A 15,871-nucleotide genomic window follows, 5' to 3' on the forward strand; every position below is an offset into this window, starting at 1 on the left:
TCTGCTGTAGAACCAAGGAATTCTTGTTGATGTTGCCTTCAATGTATAATCTAGAGAAAAGCCCACATGTACTCTATCCCTTTTTTGACATATATGAAATCTAGTCGTAAGGTTTTTTTCCTCTTCCTTCACATACACTGTTTTGTGAAACAGATATAAGCTACACTTAAACCCATGTACCCCAGAGCAGTTCCTTGGAATACTCTGTTGGACTGTTTCTCAGGATTCAAATTCCTCACCTTGATTATCAAATAGACTCCTTTAATTAACCTTTACCCAGATTTTTTTGTGTATGTGTGAGGAAGATTAGCCCTGAGTTAACATCTGTTGCCAATCCTCCTCTTTTTGCTGAGGAAGATTGGCCCTGGGCTAACATACATGCCCCTTTCCTCCACTTTATATGGGACACCGCCACAGCATAGCTTGACAAGTGGTGCGTAGGTCCACACTCAGGATCCAAACCCACGAACCAGGGCCGCCAAACCAGAGGGCACGAACTTAACTGCTATGCCACCTGGCCGGCCCTTACCCAGACTCTTTATTTCAGTCCACAAGGTCAAAGTGATTCAGGGCCAGGAGACAAGAAATCTTGGTGGCTTCTAGAAGCTGAAAATTCAAGGCAAGGAAATGAATTATTCCCTCAGAGCCTCCATTAGGATGGCGGCCGTGCTGACACGATGATTTTAGCCCCATGAGACCCATTTTTGACTTCTGACGTCCACAAGTGTAAGAGAATCCATTTGCGTGGTTTTAAGCCACTGAATTTGTGGTAATTTGTTACAGCAGCTGCAGGAAACGAATATAGTCTTTTTTTTTGTTTTTTGTTTTTTTGGTAAGGAAGATTGGCCCTGAGCTAACATCTGCCAATCGTCCTCTTTTTTTGCTGAGGAAGACTGGCCCTGGGCTAACATCCGTGCCCATCTTCCTCCACTTTATATGGGACGCGGCCACAGCGTGGCTTGACAAGCAGTGCGTCGGTGCGCACCGGGGATCATGAACCAGTAAACCCTGGGCCGCCGCAGCAGAGCGCGCGCACTTAACCACTTGCGCCACCAGGCCGGCCCCCGAATATAGTCTTTCTCTGAGTCTCTGTCCCTCTCTTCTCCCTTCTCTGAGTCCGCCTTCACTTCAGTCACTAAAGCAGCAAACTTTCCTCTCCTCATCTTTTTCACGGTCAGAGGTCTGGACGGCAACCAGAACTCTCACAGTATTAACACCGATACCATTACTGATGGTAGCAATTTCTTACAGCAGCGTGCAACGCTAATACACAATAACACAGAGTAGCTAACAGTTCTCTAGCACTTAGAATGTGCCAGGTACCATCCCAAGCACATTACATATTATAAATAACAATTCATTTCATCCTTACGAAAACCCTGCAAGGTAATTACCATCATCAACCCCGTTTGACAGATGAGCCAAATGAGAGAAGCCAAGTCACTTGCCTGAGGTCCCACAGCAAGTAAGTGGCAGAGCTGGTCTTGGAACCCTGACAGGCTGGATCCAAAATCCGCGCTCTGAAGCATCATGCAATGTTCTTTTTGGCACTGAAGCTCCGCTCCAAGAATTCCAGCGAATAGTTTATTAACGAATAAATGCTACGCTCTCTCCTTGGCGTACTGTCCACCCAACCCTTGCATGGTTGACAGTTTCTGGGTGACCTTTAATGTCACAGGTGCTTTTCTGGCACTTAATGTGACCCGCTTCATCACCTCCTTTCCTCCCTCCTTCACACCCCATCGCGTGCAGGGTGAGCTCTTTGACCCTTCACAAATAGCCCAGTTGACCTCTCTAGATTTATCGTTCATGCAGCCCCCACCCCCACCCTGGGTTCCAGGCTCTCATTTCTCAATGGATCCAGCTTCCTCATGCCTGGGTTGCTTCCTCTGTCTGGAGTGCCATCTCTCCTTCTAGGCCTGGAAAGCCCCCATCAGCATCTTCCAAAATGCATTTCGATCATCACCCAACCTGCCCAGCCTCTTCTGGTCCCCAGGCTGGGCTAGCAGCAACCACCCCCCTGGCCCCCAACCCTGCCTAGCCTTTGCACCATTATGGCGTACATCTTCCAGGACTGTGACGTTCTGGGGCTGTGCATGCGTTTCCTATTGATGCTTCAACAAATTATCACAAACTTAATGGCTTCATACACGAACTCATTATCTTATCGTTCAGGAGGTCAGAAGTATAAAATGGGCCTTGTTCGGTTAAAATCAAAGTGTCTGCAGGGCTGCGTTCCTTCCAGGGGTTCTGGGGGAGAATCTGTTTCCCTGCCTTTACCAGCTTCTAGAGGCACCTGCATCCCTTGGCTCATGGTCCCTTCCTCCAGCTTCAAAGCTACAGCGTGACATTTTCAAATCTCTCTCTCACTCTCTTCCATAGTGACATCTCCTTCTCTGATTCTGACCCTCCTGCCTCCCCCTCATAAGGACTTTTGTAATTACATTGAGCCCACTAGATAATCCAGGAGAATCTCCCCATCTCAAGATCCTTAACTTAATCACACCTGCATAGTCCCTTTCACCATGCAAAGCCACACATTCATAGGTTCTGGTGACTGGGACCTGGACATCTTTGGGAGGAGGGCATTATTATGCCTTCCTGCATCTGTTCCCCTCACCAGAGATGGGCAGGGAGTGGGATGAAGTTCATTTCTGGGTCCCCAGCATCACTCAGCACATGGCCAAGAGTAAAGTGAGTAAAAACATTTGCTGAGTGCCGCCCCTATGGCATAGTGGTTAAGTTCGCGTGCTCTGCTTCAGCAGCCCGGGGTTCACAGATTTGGATCTCAGGGGCAGACCTACACACTGCTCATCAAGCCATGCTGTGGTAGCCTCCCACATACAAAATAGAGGAAGACTGACACAGATGTTAGCTCAGGGCCAATCTTCCTCGCACCCCCCCCAAAAAAAAAACTTTGCAAAAAAAACTTTGCTGAATGAATACGCGAGTCATGCCAATGTTGCTGCGGGTGCCACAACAAGAAGTTGCCCAAATTAGATCTTTGTCCCTACTGCTCCTGCTGAACACCCTTCATGGTCCTCTCCAAGCCCTTCATGACTTCTCTCCTGCCTGCTCCCCCAGCCCCATCTTCCATCACACTCACCCACCATCTTTTTTCTTCAGCCACACTGGCCTTTTTCCAGTTCTTAGAGCATACTTAGCTCTTTCCCACCTCAGAGACCTTCCTCATGCTGTTCCTCTCCTGCTGTTCACCCCACTCGACTGACAGCTGCAGGAGGACAGAGAAAGCATCTGTCTCATTTCTGAGGTGTCCCCAGGACCTAGCACAGATTAGATGCTCAATAAATATTTGTGTTCTGTCGGGAGGACTGTCTGTTCAATGACCCTGGAGGCTCTTTCTGGAATTCCTGGCTATGAGGTGGCTGGGACAGGGCCTTCCCCTCATGCCATGATTTCAACTTCCTCCGAGGTCTCTAAGTGATGTTGCCAGCAAGTCCTGGAAAGTGCTGGCAGCCAAACTCACACAATATGGTACCCAAGCTCAGAATGGATTTGCCACACTTTCAAAGCCATCAACTTTCAAAGCCATCATTTTGCTTGTCTCGTAAAGAGGGCAAGAGAGCTAGGAAGTGGGTATCTTTTTGGAGTACAGCCCCAGAGTGTAGCAATCTGCACCCCAGCCAAGTAGGTCCTGCCGGAAGACATCAAAGAAATGGACTCTTTTATATGTGCTCACCCTCTGCCCCTAAATTCCACCTCATGTTCTATGCCCTCTGTTCATTCCCTGGCTCTTATTCTGGGTCCCAGAAACGCTGTCACGTGTTTGACCTCCATGGTCTGCCTCCCAGGGATGGAAGGTGCCTGACCTCCTGAGCAGAGGGTTCTCATCCCAGGTCAGTGATTTTCCTTAATCAATTACAAATTAAATCAAACACAGCGGACACAGTTCAGCGCGTGGACTCTGGGACCACGCTAGTTGGGTTTCAATCCTAGCACGCCCACTTTCCAGCTTTGTGACTTCGGGCAAGTTTTTTGACCACTCTGTGCCTCAGTTTCCTCATCTGTAAAATGGGGCTACTTGAAGACTCACTTCAGAGGGCTGTTGGGAGAATTATACGCGATAATATTGAGAAAGCCTTTAGAACAGAGGCAGGTACAGGGGGCCCCATATAAGAGCTTTGCTGAATAGACTCAGGCAAATAAAAGCGTCCAGAAAAGTACAGAGTAAACGACAGACCCCCTTGTGCCGAGGGTGCCCAGACTGGCCAAGCCTTAACAGATTGCCATGATTGCTTCAGATCTTTTAAGACATAAAACGTGACAGAGTTGAGGCCCTCTGTAGCCCGCCCACAATCACATTACCCTCTTTCTGATTCAGAGGAAGCCACTCTCCTGAACTTAGAGTTTTTCATTCCCATAAATGTTTCCAGTTCATTACGAAACAACAATGTACCTAGAAACAATACATAGTACTCTTGTTCTTAATTTTATTTATTTATTTTCTCCCCCAAAGCCCCAGTAGATAGTTGTATGTCACAGCTGCACATCCTTCTAGTTGCTGTATGTGGGACGCGGCCTCAGCATGGCCGGAGACGCGGTGCGTCGGTGCGCGCCCGGGGTTCCGAACCCGGGCCACCAGCAGCGGAGAGCACGCACTTAACCGCTAAGCCACGGGGCCAGCCCCATAGTACTCTTTTACATGTTTCTAAAGTTCATATGAAAGGGCTGTACCCCTGTGATGTCACTTTATTTTTTTTTCACTGAAGTTTAAGTTTTTGAGATTCCACACCAATACAGTGTGGGGTTAGTTCATCTATTTTCCTTGCTACTTGGCACCCTCTTGTTAGAATTGGCCAGAGTTTACTGGCTACCGTTTTTCTAACAGTGGCTGCTCCCAATTTTGAGCTATCACGCCCAATGCTGCAATAAATGTTCTTACCCATGTCTTCTCAGGCACAGGTTTGAGAGTTCCTCAAAGGTATCTATCTTCTACCCCAGACAGAAATCGCCGGACCACGAGACACGCTCATTTTCTACTTTACCAGATATTGGAAAATGATTTCTCTGGGTACATGAACTTATGGCCAACAATTTTTAATTGTAACTTTTTATTCTGAAATCATTTAAGAAGCTGCAAAAATAGTACAGATTTCCTGTGTACCCTACACCAGCTTCCCCGCAGTGATATCATAGGTAACCATAGCACATTGTGGAAACCAGGAATTGATACTGCTATGTTATTTAATCAGGTACAGACCTGATATCGATTTCACCAGCACTTACTCGAATTTACACGCACTGTAAAAAATTTCTAGGGCCTGGCCTGGTGGTGTAGTGGTTAAGTTCGCGCGCTCCACTTCGGCATCCTGGGGTTCGCAGGTTCGGATCCCAGGTGCAGACCTACGCACCACTCATCAAGCCATGCTGTGGCAGCGTCCCACATGCAAAGTAGAGGAAGATGTGCACGGATGTCAGCCCAGGGCCAATCTTCCTCAGCAAAAAAAAAAAAAAAAAATTCTAGTGTGTAGTTTTATGAAATTTTCTCAAATATGAAGATTCAAGTATCCATCGCCACAATCAGGATACAGAACTGTCCCATTCCCACACAGACACTCCCTTGTGTTACTTCCCCAAACCCTAACCCCTACCCCGCTACCGCTGGTCTGTTCTCCATCACTACAATTTTGCCACTTTGAGGCTGTTGTACAAATGGAATCATACAGTATGAAATTCTTTCAGATTGGCTTTTTTCGCTCAGGATAATGCCCCTGGGATCCATCCAAGTTGTTGCTTGTATCAGTTGTTCATTCCATCTTATTTCTGAGTAGTATTTCATTATATCTACATACCAGTTTGTTTATCTGGCTCCTTAAAGGACATTTAGGCTATTTCAGCTTTGGGCACTGATGAAAAAACAAATATAATATAAATAAATAATAAATGTAATAAACAGATAAAGCTGCTATGAACATTTGTGCACAGGTTTTTGTGTGACTGTTAAGTTTTTCTCTCTCTAGGATAAATACCCAGGAGCATCAATTTTTTTGTAATTCCTTTTTTTCTTTTTCTTTACCGTAGTGATATTGTGTCTTCAGTGCAATCCATTAATATTTTTATTCAGCAGTTTGTGTGAGCTTGGAACCTGTGGGCCCCTGTGTGAAACTCAGATCTTAATCAAACGTCTACTCGGACAGGAAACTGACTACTTTGCTGTGGGTGACGTTGGCCGGCCCTCCGGCAATGGACGTAGAGAACAATCATTTGCTGTATTTTGCAGAGCAGACCCGAGAGCGCCATTAATCCTCTTAACTCTGTAGAGGTAAACGCTATGGTGACCTCTGTTTTCCAGAAGAGAAAAGTGAGACTCAGAGGGAAACCCTTTGTGCAAAGCAACACAGCCAAAAAGTGGCAAGGAGGGGTTTGGAACATGCCAGCCTGGCTGCAGGGTTCTTCGGAAGCAGGACAGCCTGGCTTCTAAAACCCTGGTCTCCGGAAGCAGCCAATGTGCAGGTCTTCGCATCCTGGCCGTGAGACCTCGAAAAAATGATCACGGCTCTCGGGTCTGTTTCTCCCTCTGTAAACAGACTGCAGTAGAGCCTAGCTGGCAGCTCTGTGGTGAGAAGTTAGGGAGGAGGAAAATAAAGCGCAGACCTGGGGGCCTGGGCCACAGCAGGAGCTCTAGAATACTAGTAATTATTATTATCTTTGTTATTACTGTTCTCTTTCTGTCTCTCTGGACAATTCCCAAGAGTGCGCCGCTTTCTGAGCCAGGGTCGAGGGAAGGAGGACAGGAGATAAGCCCCAAGGGTCGAAGTTGACTAGAATAGAAAGCCTCGCCCCTCATGTCACGTGGTTAGACGTTTCCCTAAGGCAAGAGAGGTGTTTCTGATCCCACCCTCATAAGGCGGGGCCAAAGGCGCGCTCTTCCAATGGGGCGCTAGATTGAAAGAACCGCCTCCTTTGCATACGGGACTGGAGGGGCGCGCAGGCCCGGTGGCCAATGAGAAGCGGCGGAGGGGCAATAAGGGGCGGGTTTAAATGCCACGCCCCGTGTGGGCGGGGCCTCAGGTATTTAATTCCTGCAGGGCGCAGGCAGCAAGGCGTTGGGACTCCAGGTTTCTGCGATGGCGCTTCGTTGGGGCATCGTGTCTGCTGGCCTTATCTCCAGCGACTTCACGACCGTGCTGCGGGCGCTGCCTCGCTCCGAGCACCAGGTCCGCCCTCCCTCCGGAGTCCTGGGGAAGAGCAGGCCGGGGGGGCCGGGACTCCCGCGTCTGAGGGAGGAGGGGGTTAGGGTTCCGGGCTTCTGAGTCCCCAAGGCAGTGAAACAAACTCTAATCCCCTACTCACTCCTTCTCCACCTCTGTCCTGTAAACACGAGTTCCGTGAGGTTTGGGAGGGTCCTGATCTGAGCTGCTGTGAAGAGAAGTAATTTAGATATTAGGGGATTTAATAATCTCTCCCCCAGATCTCTGTTTCCCAGGACCCGAGTGTCCAGCCCCCTGTCACCTCCTCCCCAGGACGACATCCCCCCTCCCTCCTCTTGAGAGATGTAATGCTTCCTTACCCCGGAGCCTCTTCCATCCCCTCCCTCCCATCCACCTGTCTTCCTCACCTGCCCCAGCCCCTCAAGTCTGACCCTGGCGTCCCTCCAGGTGGTGGCGGTAGCGGCCCGCGACCTGAGCCGGGCGAAGGAATTTGCGCGGAAACACGACATCCCCAAGGCCTACGGCTCCTACGAGGAGCTGGCCGAGGACCCAAACGTGGGTGAGTGGCGAGGGCGGCCAGGGCCACCGGGGCGCTGCCTCCAGGCCGCTCCGTAGGAGATGCAAGGCTTCGCGGATGGGCTAATCCCTTTGGGCTTCTGGACCGACCTTGGGCTGGGAGGCGGAGCCACAGGAATGGGTGTGGTCTGGGATTAGCTGTCTAGTATTCAATTGCGCTAAGGGGCCGGGCCTCAGCGGTAAGGGCGGGGCTCGAATTTCTAAAGAAGCTGAGGGAGGCTTTTCAGGCTTTAACTATGCCCTGTGGCCGGGGCTTGTGTTCCCTCGTGGCCTGGGTGGAGAGGCGGCACGGTGTAGTTGGACAACAGCCTGGCTCTGGAGTCAGGCTGCCTGAATTCTCATTTTCCTCTTCTGCTGGCCCCTCTCAGTTTCCTCATTTGTAAAACGGGCAAAATGATAGTATCCACTCCTTGGTGGTGTGGTGAAGCTGAAATGATTTAATATGATAATTTCAGAATGCTGGAAATAATCTGAAGAAAATAGAGTGGTGGTAGAGAATGGTTTGCTCCTTCCTATTGGGAGACTAGGGTTTGACCACCGCATAGGACTTCGTCCCTGGTTGGAGGACCTGGGTTCTTTGGATGCTGGGGGCGGGGCCTCTAAGTTGTGGGCGGCTCCCATGGGGCTGGAGTGGGCAGGGCTTCTGATCTCTGGACCTCCTTCCCCCGACGCTAGAGGTGGTCTACATTGGCCCCCAGCACCCCCAGCACAAGGCCGCCGTGCTGCTATGCCTGGCAGCGGGCAAGAACGTCCTGTGCGAGAAGCCCCTGGGCGTGAACGCTGCGGAAGTGCGGGAAATGGTTGCGGAGGCCCGATCCCGAGGCCTCTTCCTTATGGAGGTGAGAGTGGCGGGGCCATTCCAACATCCAACGGAGCGCTGCTTGCCATTAAAAAACACGGCTGCCAGTGGGCATTTTTGGAGGAACACTAGGGAAGGGTTATCAAGAGTTCAGAGGACCACAAAATGTACTGGGGCCGGTCATTTGCCAAGATGGAGTTGGCTTATGCCATGGATCTACAAGCAACATTTGTCATGGGTGGGAGCCATTGCTTTTGACCCTTAGCAAACATGGCCTCCTTTGTCAGCCTTTCAGAAAAAGATGCCAGTAGTGAAAATGGCATAGAATGGCAATGGGCTTAGTTTGGGTGGATTTCCAGAGATACAGGTTGGAAGGACCAAGGAACCCCTTACCAACCACAAACGTCAAGCAGCATTAGTTTTTGCCCTAATCACACTTGTCTACCTATAGCGGCCTTTGACATCTTGCAGATTGCCAGCAATTAAAATGGCCGCCAAGCGACAATGGATAGTGCTAGCAGTTAAGATGGCCACCCAATGGCCCTAGAAGCTATTGTCATGTTAAAGGGTATTATGGTTCTTAAATACCTTGCTGTGTGTTCTGTCAGTAGTAGCAATGGCCACCTCTTACTTCCCCGTGTCCTATCTAGCCGTCCTATGCCCAATATTGCTGAGCCTCCCAGTCTGCAAAGATCTATATGCCCAAGAAGTACATAGTCAAGATTTAATATGGTTACTGTGGTTCTCACTCTGCCTTGTCAGTGCCAAAATTCTGTGAGTTTATGCCTTCTTCATGTTTATTGCCACCTAATGTGTGCCAGATTCAACCCTAGGAATTAGAGTGGAGACTCATAATGTATAAGACACAGGCTCAGTTTTCAAGGAGCTCAAGGTCTGCTATGGTCAGGGAAATGGGCAATCCCAAAGTTGCATGGTCAAGGAGGTTTCTGGCAGGTAGGGGCTGACCTGAGCCTTAAAGGAAAAGTAACCAGAGGCTGACCCTGTGGCGTAGCAGTTAAGTGCGCACGCTCCGATGCTGGCGGCCTGGGTTCAGATCCCAGGCGCGGACCAAGGCACCACTCGTCAGGCCACATTGTGGGGGCGTCCCACATAAAGTAGGGGAAGAAGGGCACAGGTGTTAGCCCAAGGCCAAAGGAAACAGAGCCAGAACGGGAAAGCAGAGTTAAGACTTAAAGGAAATAAGAATGGGCAGATTTCACGTATTTATTTACTTATTTTTTTGCTGAGGAAGATTCACCCTGAGCTTACATCTGTTGCCAATCTTCCTCATTTTGCTTGACGAAGATTCGCCCTGAGCTAACATCTGTGCCAGTCTTCCTCTATTGTGTATGTGGGTCTCGCCACAGCATGGCCGCCAATGAGTGGTGCGGGTCCGTGCCCGGGAACTGAACCCAGGCCAGTGAAGTGGAGCGCGCTGAACTGAACCACTAGGCCATGGGGCCAGCCCCAGATTTCATGTATTTAGTATGAATTTGATCTTAGGTCAAGATTTCCAGCTTTAGAGTCAGAGGAGTCTAACTCCAATTCCCTAGTTCCTAGCTCTGTGACCTTGGGCAAGTAATTTGACTCCACTGAGCCTCAGTTTTCTCATCTATAAAACGGACATAATGATAGCTACGTGGCAGGCATGCTGGGAGGATTCATTACGCAAAGTATGTACACAGTTTCTTGCTCATAATACATCCAATAAACAGGAGCTGATGTTAGGCAGTGAGGAGCCATAGAAGGGGACTGAGTAAGGGTGAGAGGGACTCAGCTCTAGGAAAAGGAAAGAGCCCTCTGGGGCCATATGGGGATGGACTGGAGGGGAGAGACTGACTGTACTAGTTTGCTAGGTCTGCTGTAACAAAGTACCACCACAGGCTGGGTGGCTTAAACAACAGAGATTTATTTTCTCACAATTCTAGAAGCCAGGAAGTCTGAGATCAAGGGGTCTGCATGGTTGGTTTCTCTTGAGGCCTCTCTCCTCGGCTTGTAGATGGCCGCCTTCTCCTTCCTTTGTCTTCACATGGTCTTCCCTCTGTGCATGTGTCTCCGAATTTCTTCGTCTTCTAAGGACACTCGTCCTGTTAGATTAGGGCCCACCCTAATGACCTCATTTTAACTGAATTCTCTTTTTAAATAACCCCATCTCCAAATACACTCACACTGGGAGGTACTGGAGACTTAGGACCTCAATGTGTGAATTTGGTGGGGACACAATTCACGTTGGGAGACTAGGGTGATGGTCCAGATGGGAAAGGACAAGGCCAGAGTTGGGGCCATGGGGATGGAGAGGCAGGGGGAGGGCAGAGAGAGTCAGAGGCAGGAGGGACACAACTTGCGGACTGACGGGCTGTGGGAGGAAGGGGGAGCAGTCTTGTTTGGAGACTGGGGAGCAGTGGGTACTGCCTCAAGACCAGGCCCCAGAAGGGAGAACGAGTTGGTTAACTCCTGGGTCCTGACCCCTCTCCTTACCTTTCCACGTCCTACGTTTTTCCCTCCGTGGTCTGCAGGCCATCTGGACTCGCTTCTTTCCTGCCGTAGAAGCTCTGAGGTCTGCTCTGGCCCAGGGAACTCTGGGGGACCTTCGAGTGGCTCGGGCAGAATTTGGGAAGGACGTCACCCATGTACGCCGGTCTGTAGACTGGGCCCAGGCTGGCGGTGGCCTGCTGGACCTCGGCATCTACTGCGCCCAGTTCATCTCCATGGTCTTCGGTGGGCAGAAGCCAGAGAACATTTCAGCTGTGGGAAGGCGCTATGAAACAGGTATGGTCTGTCCTGGACTAGTTGTCGCTCAGAGAAGTGACCCTCTCTTCCTGGGAGCACTGAGCTGGGAATAAGTCTCCCAGCCCTTGAAAATCAGACGAGACAGATGGAGGAACTTCCCACCAGACTGGAGGCCATGGGCAGGCTCTGTACTGGGATTTTGCTGTGTGATCTTAGCGAAGGGACTCAGCATCTCTGAGTCTTAGTGTCTGGCAAAATGTCAATAAGTGGGCTGTCATAAGGAATTAAGGAAGTAATTGTTGAGGCAAATGGTAAGTAGTTAATAAATATAAACTTTGAAGTTGTCTCAGTTAGCCTTCGCTGCATAACAAACTACTTAGTGACCTCACATAATGATCATTTAGTAGCTTGTGATTCTGTGGGTTCCTCAATTTGGGCTGGGCTCAGTGTGGGTAGTTCTTTGGCTGGTCTCACTCAGTCAGCTGGCTGTTCCCTGGGGTGGAATGGTCTACAGGGGCCTCGCTTATGTCTTGCAGGCATTGGCTATCATCTGGGGAGCCTTGGTTCTCCTCCATGCGGCTTCTCCAGCTGGCTAGCTCAGCCTCATTCACACTGTGGGCTCAGGGTTCCGGGGGCAGCAAAAAGAAGGCAGGCCCCAGTGTCCCACTGTCCCATGGCCCAAAGCCAGCTCAGATTTCAGAGATGGGCAAACAGATGGTTCCTCTTGATGGAAGGAGCTATGAAGTCACATTGCAAAAGGGGTACTCGCAGAGGAACGAGGGCAATGACTGGGGCCATGTTTGCCAACAGTACCACAGAAGTCAGTGAACAACCAGGAAGACGATACATGGGGGGAATGTCCACTTCAGAAAACTGTTTCAGTCTAATATCTGGCCCATTTCTAGGCTCAAAAGGAGTTAGAGCAACAGATCCCATTTATCAAGTCCTTCCTCTGCATTAGGGTTATTAGGCGTATGATCCCCCTGAGGTAGATATAATGCAGCTGTCCCCATTTCACAGATGAGGAAACTGAGATACAGAGAGGGGCAGTGACTTATCCTGGCTCACATAGCAGATCCAGGATAAGAACCTGGGCTTATCTGAAACCAAAGAGAAGTGGGTCAGTAGCTTCTTCCATGCATGGCATGCCTGATGTGTTCCAGAACCAGGCTAGGACTTTACATGCTGTATGTAGTTTAACTAATGTTTATATATATCATATATATTATATATATATAAGCTTATATATAGCTTATTTATAAGTTTATATATATCACTTACTGAGATCTAAATAGCCTTCTCAGTGCTTTGTGCATTTTGCATCATTTAATGTAGTATTTGTAGAACCCTATGAGGCAGTTTCTATTATTATGCCCATTTTAGAGATGAGGAAACTGATCCTCGCAAACCTATACCACAGGTATTTACAGAGGAGGAAACTGAGGCTCAGAGGTGAAATCTCTCTTTTTTTTTAAGCATATATTTGTTTATTTATTTACTTATTTTGGTAACAGCTTTACTGAGATATAATTCACATACCATACAATTTATTCATTTAAAGTGTATAATTCCATGGCTGTCGTATATTCACAGAGTTGTACATTTATCACCATAATCAATTTTAGAATATTTTCAGTAATCAAAAAAAAAAAAGACCTGCACCCAATTCTCCCAACCCCCTGAGCCCTAAGCAAGCACTAATCTACTTTCTGGCTCTATGGATTTGCCAAATGTTGGATATTTCCCACAAATGGAATCCTTGAATATGGGACCTTTTGTGTGTGGCTTCTTTCACGTAACGTTAGTGTTTTCTGGGTTCATCCACGTGGAGCACGGACGGTGCTTCATTCTTTTTCAGTTCTCTAACCGCTGCATTAGAGACGAGCTCTGTTGTTCAAGGTTCCACAGGCAGGATCTGAGGCTGGGCTTGCCCCTCTCCTGTGCCTTCCCGCAGGTGTGGACGACACCGTCACTGTGCTCCTCCAGTACCCAGGAGGCGTCCATGCCAGCTTCACCTGCAGCATCACTGCCCAGCTCACCAATACGGCCTTCGTGAGCGGGACCAAGGGCATGGCCCAGGTGAGGCGTGACCGGCCGAGCTAGAACGGGCCCAAGTGCCAAGAACCACGACCCTTAGCAACAGGAGTGGGCCAGCTGTGGCTGCTGGAGCTGGACATGGGCTGAAGCAGCCTTTCCCTGCACCATTGCTAAGGAATCCATCCTCAACCACTAGGCCATGGGATGGGGTTTGGACCTCTAGGCTTCTTCCTGAGGGTGAACTTGTTGGTCTGTCAAAAATCCTTAGTCCTGGGGAGAAGCCAGTTCTTATCAATTGTGCTTAGAGGGCAGTTGTGACCTTTGGAATTGCTTCCAGGACAGGATCTGGGCACGACCAAAGAGCGGCTTCCTGGGACCGTGTTGCTAGAAAGATATCTTATTCTTAGCAGAAGAATTTGGACCTTGCCCTGGCTGTGTCTCTGTATTTGCATTTTGGCCTAGACTTCAGTATGGGGATAATTTAGGCTTCCTAGGGCCCCGGGTGAAAAAAAAAAGTCTTCTAGTGGATAAGAAGGTGCTGGATTGTCTAAGTCTCCTTCTCGACACGGGGATTCACACAGATGCAAAGATAAGCCGTTGCACTAGGCCTAAGCATCGGGTTGGAGAGGGGTTTGCCCCTGGGGGGTGGTAAACAGACAGGCTTCTAGTGTGACATCCGTGCTACTAAGGAATAAACCCCCAGCAACTTGGGGCGGGGGGCAAACCAACCTGAGGATGGAGGGCTACCAGCCCTTAGCTACCAGGTACGAGAGGGAGGTCCCTGAGCATCACCAGGCAGGAGCCCCTAGCAGCCCTGTTGGTGAGGGCAGTAGGGCCACCTCTTATCTCCTCCCAGATCCTCGACCCCTGCTGGTGCCCAACAGGGCTGGTGGTGAACGGGGAGCATAAGGAGTTCCCACTGCCCCCAGTGCCAAGCAAGGAGTTCAATTATACAAACGGAGCAGGCATGACTTATGAGGCCAAGCACGTCCGGGAGTGCCTGAAAAAGGGTAAGGATGTAGAGGACGGGGTTACAGGGTGGCAGGGTGGTGTGGCAAGCCTGGTAGGGGAGGTGGGCCCCTCCCTACCCCTCAGCCACTCAAGCAGCTGTTTAGAACTACATCTCCCAGGGCCCCCTGGGGCATCCATCTGCTTGAACCCTGTATTACTGTGCTTCATGGGATTCTGGGAATGGTAGTTCTTTGGGTCTTTGGAGTGTGAATAGGAGTCCCTAACTACACTCTCCCCCAGGCCTGAAGGAAAGTCCTGTGATTCCCCTGGCGGAAAGTGAGCTCCTGGCTGACATCCTTGAGGAGGTGAGGAAGGCCATTGGAGTCACCTTCCCCCAAGACAAACACTGATGTATGCCCTGAATAAATCACGACACGGTTTCCACAGAGATCTTGATGGTGGTGATTTGGCGGGAGCTGCAGAAAGCCTACCACCAAAGGGGTCACTAGAGAATAAATATGGTGGAAGCAAGTGGGGAAGGGAGGAGGGTGGGGTTAGGACCCCATTTCTCACAAGCTCCTGGAGCAGGCACCTGTGGGCAGATCCACAGTTTGCCTGCCCCAGACTGTGTGACCTTGGGCAGGGAACAGTGTGTGGGAAGGAGCTGTCCCTAACTGCACTCTCCCGCAGCCTCTCTCTGCCCTTGTCTCCTCATCAGTATAGTACCCACCACCCTGTGGTGAAGATTCAATGGGAACAGGTATATGAACAGCACACAGTAGCTTCTCAACAAATGTTAGCTGAGGGCCCTTCACTGTGAGGTCAGGCCTTTCCTGAATTGGCCTCCAGAAGCTCCAGGCCTTCGTTATGGTACAAAGAGTCATTGCAACAGGAAAGAAGGGATCTGCCTTCCCAAGAGTTTCAATGGCCTTACTGGGAAAGCCTGGGTCATATGCCCCCCTGTGTAGTAGGGTTAGGAAGGCAATCCCACCCAAATTACAAGCAGTTGGAGGGGGCTATATGGAGGTCCTTGGCTGACCAACTCTGTACTCTAGGCAAGGTCTAACTTTCATATTTTTCTGTAGCAGTGAGGATAGGTGAGGTTACGCTGCAGTAACAAACAGCCCCCAAATCTCAACTTATCATAACAGGTTTACTTCTCATTCATGTTATGTATCGGCTGAGGGTTCTGGTCGGTATGTATCTGGGATCCAGGCTGCCAGAGCCACTACAATCTGAAGTCCTGCTAATCACTGTGGCGGAGGAAAGAATGCCCTGGAGGCTCTTGTACCAAAACTTAAATGCTCTGACACATACACAACGTGCATAACCTCTAACAAGTTATTGGCCAAAACTAGTCAGATGACTCAATGAACCAGAGAGAGTCCAGGAAGTTCAATTCTACCAGGTTCTAGAAGATGGAGATGGATACATGGGGTTTCTGACACTAACAACTCTCACTTTGAGCAAATGAGCAATTTGTAGAAATTTCAGATCACTGGGGCTGGCCCGGTAGCACACCGGTTAAGTTCATGCCCTCCACTTTGGCGGCCCAGGGTTCCTAGGTTTGGTTCTCGGGCAAGGACCTACACACTGCTCATCAAGC

General features: G+C 49.6%; 1 protein-coding gene across 1 annotated transcript; it reads left to right on the forward strand.

Moving 5' to 3' along the window:
* The first annotated feature begins 7,061 nt into the window (after positions 1-7,061).
* On the forward strand, positions 7,062-14,713 carry DHDH (dihydrodiol dehydrogenase). The gene is made up of 7 exons (XM_058529828.1): positions 7,062-7,178; positions 7,620-7,731; positions 8,424-8,587; positions 11,064-11,316; positions 13,232-13,356; positions 14,171-14,324; positions 14,566-14,713. The coding sequence occupies exons 1-7, from the start codon at positions 7,089-7,091 to the stop codon at positions 14,673-14,675; spliced, it is 1,008 nt and encodes a 335-aa protein (XP_058385811.1). The 5' UTR covers positions 7,062-7,088; the 3' UTR covers positions 14,676-14,713.
* Positions 14,714-15,871: the final 1,158 nt, after the last annotated feature.

This window comes from Diceros bicornis, chromosome 34 (genome assembly GCF_020826845.1).
Source record: "Diceros bicornis minor isolate mBicDic1 chromosome 34, mDicBic1.mat.cur, whole genome shotgun sequence".
In the NCBI taxonomy this organism is placed as follows: Eukaryota; Metazoa; Chordata; class Mammalia; order Perissodactyla; family Rhinocerotidae; genus Diceros; species Diceros bicornis.